This window comes from Homarus americanus, unplaced genomic scaffold (assembly GCF_018991925.1).
Source record: "Homarus americanus isolate GMGI-L3 unplaced genomic scaffold, GMGI_Hamer_2.0 scaffold50281, whole genome shotgun sequence".
In the NCBI taxonomy this organism is placed as follows: Eukaryota; Metazoa; Arthropoda; class Malacostraca; order Decapoda; family Nephropidae; genus Homarus; species Homarus americanus.
In genome coordinates, this window is record NW_024742338.1 from 1338132 (window position 1) to 1347652 (window position 9521).

Genomic DNA, 9521 nt, shown 5'->3' on the forward strand with positions numbered 1-9521 from the left:
GCCTTTGTGATTCGATTCATAAACCAATTAATGTGTCATCAAAATATTTTCAAAATTTTTGCCAAGTCTGATGATAATGAGTGGAAGTACAATGAAAGGCAGCATAAAACTGGTGAATGATAGATTGCTAAATGGATAGACAGACATATAGATGGAGAACAACCCTATACTCCTTCAATAAGAGTAATAAAGAAGGACTGTTTATCATCCTTCACTACCCTGCCCACCACTCCTTCACTTCCCACATCTCCCCTACTGCCCTGCCCACATAATACCTGCTCTCTACACCCCACTGTCAACCCTCTACTCTGTCCAACTCCTTTATCATATTGAGTGTGAATTCTCAAAGGTTTGTGCAAACAAATAAATTACTGTATTACTAAAAAATTAAGAAATTAAATAAATACAAAAATTCACAGGACCTTACTCAAAATGCACCACATAAAACAAAAAACAAAAAATCCACGGGAGGAATAACCCCCACTACACCCTACCTTCTTCGGTACTTGCCAATCTTTGACATCTCTCCAACCTTACAACTGTCTTGAGTATTCGCTTGACTTAACCAGTGAATCTATAAACTGTTATTATTGTCTATGGTTGACTGTATGTGTAACTTAACAGAATGATACGTTTAGTATATGATATTTCACTTCTTATTTATATATTTTTCTTGTTGGAATTAAATCTGTCTGGGCAGTAGTAGTACAGTACTGTATGTATTTTACAACAGTGTTGATACACATATAGTATACCAAAAGCAATTTCTCGCCTGTATGCCAGGTACCCTTTGTGTATGTATGCCACCCCATGGAAAATTTCTGGAACTGCCCGCCTAATTTATCATGTCACCACTTATCAGCTAACCAACCGTTGGATGGTTGGTCTGTTAATGATCCCAAAGCCACCAGACTGTATCCCCATTCCCTATAAGAAACTCTGGATAATTGAGAATTGCATTTAAACTTACATAAGAAAAATACAATTTGATTATTAAAAAAAAGGGGGTTTGGATATATAATTCTTTTAATTTAATTAACAATTATATATACGTACATATTTACAGTTTCATTGAATACAAACATTTCTTCCACAATCTAACCTGCACTGACCTTTTAAGTCTAATTTTGAACCAGAAAAATTAATCAGAGTACAATAGAGTGCAGTATATAAATACTGTAATCAAAATTATGACTCGTCAACTACATCTTCATCACATAATATCAGGTTTTTCACTAGATGTTTAGTTAGAAGGTCCAAAGAGTACATTTAGAGGCAGGGGGATCATGGAGCCCCTGGCCCACCTGCTATATAACTTAAGAAAATTGTAAAAAAATTACAGAGATTGAGTGATAACATGAATTTACTGTAGTGTGTGATGAGATGACCTATGGTGGGTTTAATTTTTCAATCAGTAGATAAATTTAAATTCTGATGCAGAAACAATTAGAAGTGGTCTGGTTGAATACGAGATTTTGACCAGTAACCAGTTTATAATGAAAGCCCTGTTCTACAACCATACCCATGTTACTCTACTACAGTTCTTTAAATTCACTTACATTCTACTATGCAAATTTAGGCATTGGAAGTTGGAGCCCCTCTCGTGCCTCAAAGAATGTGTAAGACAACGTCAAGATGTCCACATTCTGCATTTTTGGGTCATCAGCAAATTCTGGGTCTATGTAGAAGAAGACAGGCATGTGTACCTGGAAAATGAACACAGAAGGATTACTAGAACTGAAGTTCACTTTCTTAAGGCTGAGGCTTCAATTTGTATACGTACTGTATTTATAAGTTGTGGATATGCAAACATATTTCTACCTGTTGTCTTATCCCTTTCTTGTTGCTTTCTACACTTGCCTCACACTGCACTCCCCTATCATCTCCCCCTTTCTTTAAGAGTGCTGTACCCTTAAGCCATCCCATACAAAAGTGGAAGAGGAGTGAAAATAACATATATATAATTCTTTGATGAGTACAGTACATGTACTGTATTTCTAGTAGATGTAGTAGATGTCAAGGGTAGCTCTGCTAATTTTTCAGAGGGTTCACAATGTGTAGTACAGTAGTATATGGAGGATGACAGTCATTAAGAAATACTCAGAATTACCAATGAATTATTGAAGATTAAGAAAACTGTACTGTACTACTTAATACTGAATAACTGTTTTATTTGTCCATGTAATCCAGTTGCCTCTGAAGATGTCTTGAATAAAGACGAAAGCTAAGGTACTCCGTTGTTTCCATTTTCCTGTGTGATTTTATCAAGATTCATTTCACAGGTGAAACATCAGCCAGCTGGAGATCTTAATGTCTAGTTTCTATACAGAATAAGCCAAGTATTTAATTTGTGTTTTCACCAAACGAAACAATGCTATGAAGGTAAGATAAGACACCACAGACAAGTGTAGCAGGAAGTAGACATGATCAAATTTGATGTGAAATAATACAGACTCAGGGCAAGTGTAATAACTCCTTCATTAGTATGTTTGTAAAAGATAAATTTAAAACGTTCTCTTTAGTAAGCTGACATTAAATTATGGTACATGAAGTACAGTATTTCAGTACAATACAGTATTTCAGTACAATATAGTATTCTCTTAACATCGCGATGTGGTTTTTCAAAAAAATTATCAATCAGATCATGTAAGATACTGTAGTCCTTTTTTGGTAGTACTGTACACAATTTTTCTTTCAAAATGTAGAGTTACAACACCTTGGGGCTGAGGTAGTGATAATCGTGGTGGAATGTACATCCTATTGTTTATCTTTGATAGCATGGCAGAAGAATAAAAATAATTATTGAAAATGTGAAAGTATTTACAGTGATAATTGTGTTTCACTACTAACCTCCTCATGGGGATTTAGAAGCTGTTCCTCAAAGCAAAAGCATTGGATTTTGTTGAAGTACTGACCAGCATCAAATGGAACAACATTATAGGTTGACACACCAATCACAGGACGGTTTGTAGGATTCTTGGCAGTGTAGAATGCTAAAGCAGTCTCACCTGGATGAACCTGTTTGAATAAAAATAACAGAAGACTCTATATATTGAGGAAGTTAGTTGTTTGAATACATATTATTTTTCTTACTTTTGCACAACCTTTACCACTATAGTGCAGGATGACCACAATTAAGAGCAACACACACACTAATTAGCTAACATTCGTGTGCTAGCTGCCTTACCAGTTGTGTCTCCTCCCACAACAAGGTGCCAAGATACCCAACTTTTGTATTCCAACATACAAATCTTCAGATGTAAAAACATAATATACGAACAGGTAATGCATTTTTAGAAACTAAGCATGAAGTGTTTAAAAATGGAAAATGTATGAATCAACACTCTCCCATCACACTATTGTACTGGAGTAAGATGGCTATCATCATCAAAGTTTTATGGCCATTTGCCATGCTACACGAGCATCAATTTATTAATTGGAGTAAAATTTACTCCAATTAATTATAATTTTTTTATCATGTCTGATGACCTATAAAAAAATAACACTGGATTATCTTAACTTACCTTAATTTCACTCTGCTGAGGCTTGAAGTTCCAGGTCATGGAAGCTGCTGTGTCTGCATTAAAACGGACTCTGATTTTTCGACTCTCAACCGTTTGCATCGACTCAACTTTTTCAGCATCATGTCCTTCTTGGGGAGTTCCTCCATAGCTGTAGGCCTGTTGATTGTTCAAGAGTACCCATGAGCATGTGTGTGTGTGTGTGTTTGCACATGTTTGTGTAAATGACAAACATGTAGTTATTAACTACAAACAAGGTTTTAAAAGGTTCAAGCTACAGAAAACTACCCTATCTAATAACCAAGGTTGCCTAACAATAAAAGAACTGAATATTTAATTGGTATTACATTGCCTTAGTGTGGTTGGACACATGGATGCCTGTTCCAATGTGAAGCAGGTATAGTATATGTATAAAACAAAGCTATTTATTCCTTAACCCCCCTGGCATCAGGCTACAGTAGGCATGTGTCCCCCACCCCCATGCTTGTACATAAGGGAAAATTTAAACAAATCTAACCTTACACACTAGTCATGCATGATATAACAAAATATATCCTTTCTACAGGTTGGCATAACCAGGACTAAGAAGAGTCTAGAATGTGTGTGAAGCCATGAGTGTGTGTGTAAAGCAGTGGGGTAAGGTTGGCAGTACGAAGTAAAAAAAACACTGATTTGTGGGCAGTATTATGTTATTACATGAACTTATGTATTTATTGCTTTCAGTAATTGATCATTAATCTGCTGAATGGTTAAGAACACCCCTACTATACTTGCACTTGGGGGTTAGGAGCAGAAACATGTGGTGAGGCACAAAGTCGAAGGGAGAGATCCCTCCATCAAAACTGAAAAGCTACCGAGAAGGGAGCGAGTGAAAGATAACTGCCTACTTGGCAACATAATCTAGCCAAGTCTGTGTGCTGATTCAAACAGTACCACGAAATTACTGAACGTCATATGCCATGAACCAAAACCCTGTAAGCACATGGCATATGACATGAACCGAAGTCTAGGAGTTAATCTAATCAATGGCTAAGGGTTCCTGCATTCCCCATATGCACAAAAATAGAATGTAATGAACATGAACTTCCACTAATGGTGGCTGCCTTCCCTATAGCTAACTAAAATGAAATATTTTATCAAAATCTATAAAAAAGCAAACCATTACAAGTCACAAGCATAATCTACAAGGACAGTCGGAGATACATTGCCTTATGCACACACTTATGGCATCATCTACAGGAAAACACCTAAGTTATCACAAGCCGTCTATGTTTCCTGAGGATCAAGACCATGTTAAAGACCGCTAGGAAGGACGTGCAATTGTCAAAAATGCGGCAGGGAAGTGACATTCAACCGACATTACTGAAATTGTTTCAGTGTAACACTGGATCTCACGATTAAGGCTATTTTCTACCTCTGCTTGGGGGTCCAGAGGGTGTTAGCAACATAGGAACACAAGGAGTCTGCAATAAGTCGGTTGGCCTGTACATGGCAGCTCCTGTCGAGAGTTACAACCACTCTCTATCGTCCATGAATCTATCTAGCCTCCTCTTAAAACTTTCCAGCATCCTAGCACTTACTACTAAGTTGCTAAGCTTGTTCCACTCGTCCACCACCCTATTTGTGAACCAGTCCCATCCTATCTCCCTCCTAAACCTAAACTTATCCAACTTAAATCCATTGCTACGAGTCCTATCCTGCTCGGATATTACAAGAACTTTATATCTCCTCTATTGATTCCTTTCACCCATTTAAATACTTCTATCATATCTCCCCGCACTCTTCGTCTTTCTAGGGAATGCAAGTTTAGTTTCTTTAATCTATCTTGATATGGAAGGTTTCTAAGTCCCGGAATCATTTTTGTCATTCTTCGCTGCACCGACTCCAGTGAATTGATGTCCATTCTATAATAAGGGCACCAGAACTGAACAGCATAATCGAGGTGCGGCCTGACTAGCGCAAGATATAGTTGCAACATGACCTCCGCACTCTTATTACTTCCACTTCTAGATATAAAACCTAATACTCTGTTTGGGTAAGGTTAGGTTGGTTAGGTCAGGTTCTGTTACATTCTGTACATTGCTGTATCGATTTTCCTATTTATTTAGTACCATGCAAATAACATCTCTAAAATTATGGTGCAATTCCATAAGTTCTTTTAGGTGAGAACCGTTTCCTCCACCTTTACTAAAATTACAGTACCAATGTGCAAAAGAACTATAACCAAGATATAATACCTGACAAAATATTCTGTAAAGGGGCACTGCTGCATAGCTTAGCCCAAAAGCAAGTACCCATACAGCAGCTATATAGTAAAGTGTTGATCTTGTTCCTCGACTGATGAAGCTGGCTTTTGTACCACCACTAGGCTCTTTCTCCTCAGATTTCTGCTGTCGTTGGACACCAATGCTCAAGTGACGCATCAATGGCACTATATTTACAGGTTTGCCTGATAAAAATTTGTTCACGAGATTAAATGTCGACACATTCTGTTTGGGGAAGAACGTACTGTAGGCGTATCTTCTGTTTGACACACAAAGTAATGGAGTTTGTAAGAGACGCCAGTACTCTCTAGGCGTCCTGGCTCCTGTATCACAACACACTACAGTGACAGTTCTTAATGACCTATACATGATGAACAGTTTGTGCTGATAATATAGCAAGTGGCTACTAAAACACAACTATAGAACACAGCCACTGTATTACATCACGGTGTTACTCTTTTATTTACACTTGGAGGTGTTCCTGTCAGTGTTGCCAACTCGGATTTTCAAATGTCGCTAGGCTGGTACCTAAAAGTAGCTAAATGTCGCTAAATCTTCCATGGAAAGTCGCTAGCTATTATTCCCAAGTTTCTTGAATGGTAAAATTGTCTGTCTTTCTGCACTAAACGGCTCTTCTGCTTTCTTGTGTTTTTTATTGTATTTTGTGTTTTTCAATGTCGCACAACTTAGCAGACAAAGTACACTTGCAAAATTTACAAAATCATTTTTTATTATCTCCTGGCACCTCCAGAAGCCAATTTTTGTATCTGTCATCTCTGAGCCATTCCTTCCTAAATCGCTGCGAATACTGTGGCTTACCCATTTTCTATTGGGACTATGAAGGGTTCAAATTAATAAACAGCATGCAAACAAGCGGAAACTTTCCTTGATGGTTTTTGGCAAAGCGGGTGAACAGTGTCGGGGCAACTGTATGGAGTCTATGGGTCACCCATGGTGGACGCGGATGACAAGTTTGGAACCACGCAGGCTTGATAGAATTAATTTTATAAGATGTTTTGCTAATATTCTTTAAAATTTAGCGTATTAATGAAATTCATATTGCATATCTGACAAAGAGGTAAGTTACCCAGGTGCTACTAAGGCGAAGGTAATAGACAAATAAATGACGACACGGCAACGACACGGGCTGACATCAAGTGATCAGGAAATAGACGTGTCCCTCCTTCTGTACCACGACCCGTTCAAATGTATTAAACTTTTCTTATTATTTATTGTCCCTGTAACCCCGTTGCTATATATTATGGCTCGAAATTAGGAAAACTGAGTTTTCATGGACAGTCCAAAAGTATCCAGAAAGTCGCTAGATTTCTGTGGATATCTCTAGGTTTGAGACAAGTCGCAAATCGCTCTAAAATGTCGCTAGAAAAAAACTAAAAGCTCTAGATCTAGCTACAAAGTCGCTAAGTTGGCAACTCTGGTTCCTGTACCGTCCAGCAACACAAGATCCAGATTTTCTTAAAACACTTATACTATATTTGTACAAAAATCAACATAAATTAAGAAAATCCATAAAAACAAAATACCTAGTATACATAATTTTACTTAAATTATAGAAGGAATTATATAAAAAAAACCACAATACTTCTAAAATATTTGAAAAACCGGCACGATTAATTTGGATTTATTGCTTCAGTGTCAGTAAAGGTTATAATATAAACATATATGATACAATGTCTGAGATAAAGGTAACAAAAATAATAAACATCATTTGCAAATTGTAATTATTTGTAAGTATCGATAGCAATAAACATTATGTTGGAAATTCAAGTAATTTAATTTCTTGAACACTCATTACACACAAAAAAAAATTATTTCCACTATGCAAGTGTTCTATGTAATAAAACGAAAAAAAAAGAGAGAATATCTTAGTGAAGTCATAAATATGATTTCTACAGATACATTATCTTATACACTGTTATATATGGACTGTATGTATGACAAAACACATTGTCCCGTAGACCCTAGACTGTGTGTAGTTACTGTATTGCTGGGTCACCAATTATCGAATCTCTGTTTTTCGTGAAATTTATTACAAACATGACCTCATCTCCCACCAAAATACTACTCAAGACCCAGTTGCTCCTTCCCAGTCCGGTTACGTTTGGCTCTCATGTTCAATTATATTAAATGTAGTCCAAATACATTCAATTTATAGACACTTACAGGTAGTTCGATTACGTTACAAGTAGAAGTCCAGGTAATTATGGAAAACTAAAAACGAAAAAGATAATTTATATAGTGTTCATCTCGAGTATTAGAAATGACCGCTGAATGGCATAAATCTAGAAAAAAAATCACCGGTTTTGTAGACTATACTGCACTAATTTGCATTTTTTCCAAAATGGTCACTGCCATATTCATTATTGTATTCTATTTATATTTTCACTTCAAAATGCAGTAAGTGTATTTGTGATTCAACTCCCGATTTAAGCGTTCTGGCGGAAAATAAATCTGGAGAAAATGAAAGGGCAGAAGTTACTGAATTGGCCGGTCATTTCCACACAGTTAGCAAGCACAGGGCATGTCTCGTACGGGTTCTCAGAACATGCGTCAATGTTGGTCAGGCCTGATCTTAAATGAGCATACACTCGGTTTTGTCACAACTTTTTCTGACGAGTTATTCCAAGGTGCTTAAAAGCCTTTTTTTTTAACCACTTTTGTATGGGAGCCCCTCTGTGCTAAATGAATAGCCTGACTTCAGCTAAATAAAATATTAAGCGGTGTCCCCGTAGTGAAGCGATCAATCACTCTTGATCGTTTTGTTATATAAACTAGGCAGTTGAAGACCTTCTAATCTCTCTTGGTGCGCGAGGTTGCACAAACTATACTCTGTGTGTTGATACATTTGATATATTTATGACCAAAAATAATGGGTGAAAATAGGGCCAATTTTCTTCACAAAGGCGGGCAAATCATATGACATAGCAAATAAAAGGTTTCACCTCTACTATAACACAGGAAGTTGATAGTTTTATTTGAATTCAATACTAGAGTTATTTTAACACGTTTAGAAGTGGCAATAGTGTCAAAGTGAACTTACCAGCCGAACCCAAGCCTTAGTTTTCCTGAAATACAAAACTAAACTAAACCGAACATGTAGAATTTCAAATAAAATTATTATTATTCGTATTTCTTACCTGTGTTTGCTCTAAGCCTAAATTTTTCACAAGAGGAAATAAAAAGGTATAAATAATAACAATCATTATTACCAATACACACTGAAGTTCATATTTGAGTTGAAAATTGGTTTTGTTAGTATTTTCACAATCCAAATATTCTCCAAGTCTAGGTACAAAACCATCCCTGGCTCACAATATCTCAAATAACACTACTGGAATTAAGCAAAATATATCATCCTCATACCTCGTGTACAGTGGCCGATCCAGGGGAGGTTCCTGGGGATCTGGACCCCCCCCCCCTTTTCATCAGAAAATTCCAATATTTTTTCTTTAATGCAGTATTGTACTCAGGAGTTTTTGTATAGTAAAAAGTAATTACTATTGACCTCAGAATATCTCCTTATATCATAAGCGACTTCAAAATGTCCTCAAAATGTCCATGATATTTGTCAGATAAAAAAATAAATAAAATCTGGGGGCTTACACCCCCCCCCTCAAAAAAAAAAGAAGCTGGGTGGGCTCTCTGTGCTCGCCATGTCCCCCCCCAACCACAACTTCTTGGAACCCCCTTTTGGTATTCCTGGATCCGCCCCTGG

General features: G+C 36.9%; 1 protein-coding gene across 1 annotated transcript; it reads right to left on the reverse strand.

Moving 5' to 3' along the window:
- Positions 1-1008: 1008 nt before the first annotated feature.
- Positions 1009-6275, reverse strand: LOC121876789 (cytochrome c oxidase assembly protein COX11, mitochondrial-like). Its single transcript, XM_042382183.1, has 4 exons — positions 5759-6275; positions 3525-3680; positions 2851-3018; positions 1009-1706 (listed from the first exon to the last, which is right to left on the reverse strand). Exons 1-4 carry the CDS (start codon positions 6152-6154, stop codon positions 1566-1568), a joined length of 861 nt encoding a protein of 286 aa, XP_042238117.1. The 5' UTR covers positions 6155-6275; the 3' UTR covers positions 1009-1565.
- Between the last annotated feature and the right edge of the window lie 3246 nt (positions 6276-9521).

Bases quoted from the DNA above. Each gene is read 5' to 3' on its own strand.
- LOC121876789 (XM_042382183.1), bottom strand. From the start codon at position 6,154: ATGTATAGGTCATTAAGAACTGTCACTGTAGTGTGTTGTGATACAGGA. The intron at 3,681-5,758 runs GTATTATATCTT...AACAATCAACAG, and splicing joins TTTACAGAATATTTTGTCAG to GCCTACAGCTATGGAGGAAC. The intron at 3,019-3,524 runs GTAAGTTAAGAT...TTATTCAAACAG, and splicing joins CTCAGCAGAGTGAAATTAAG to GTTCATCCAGGTGAGACTGC.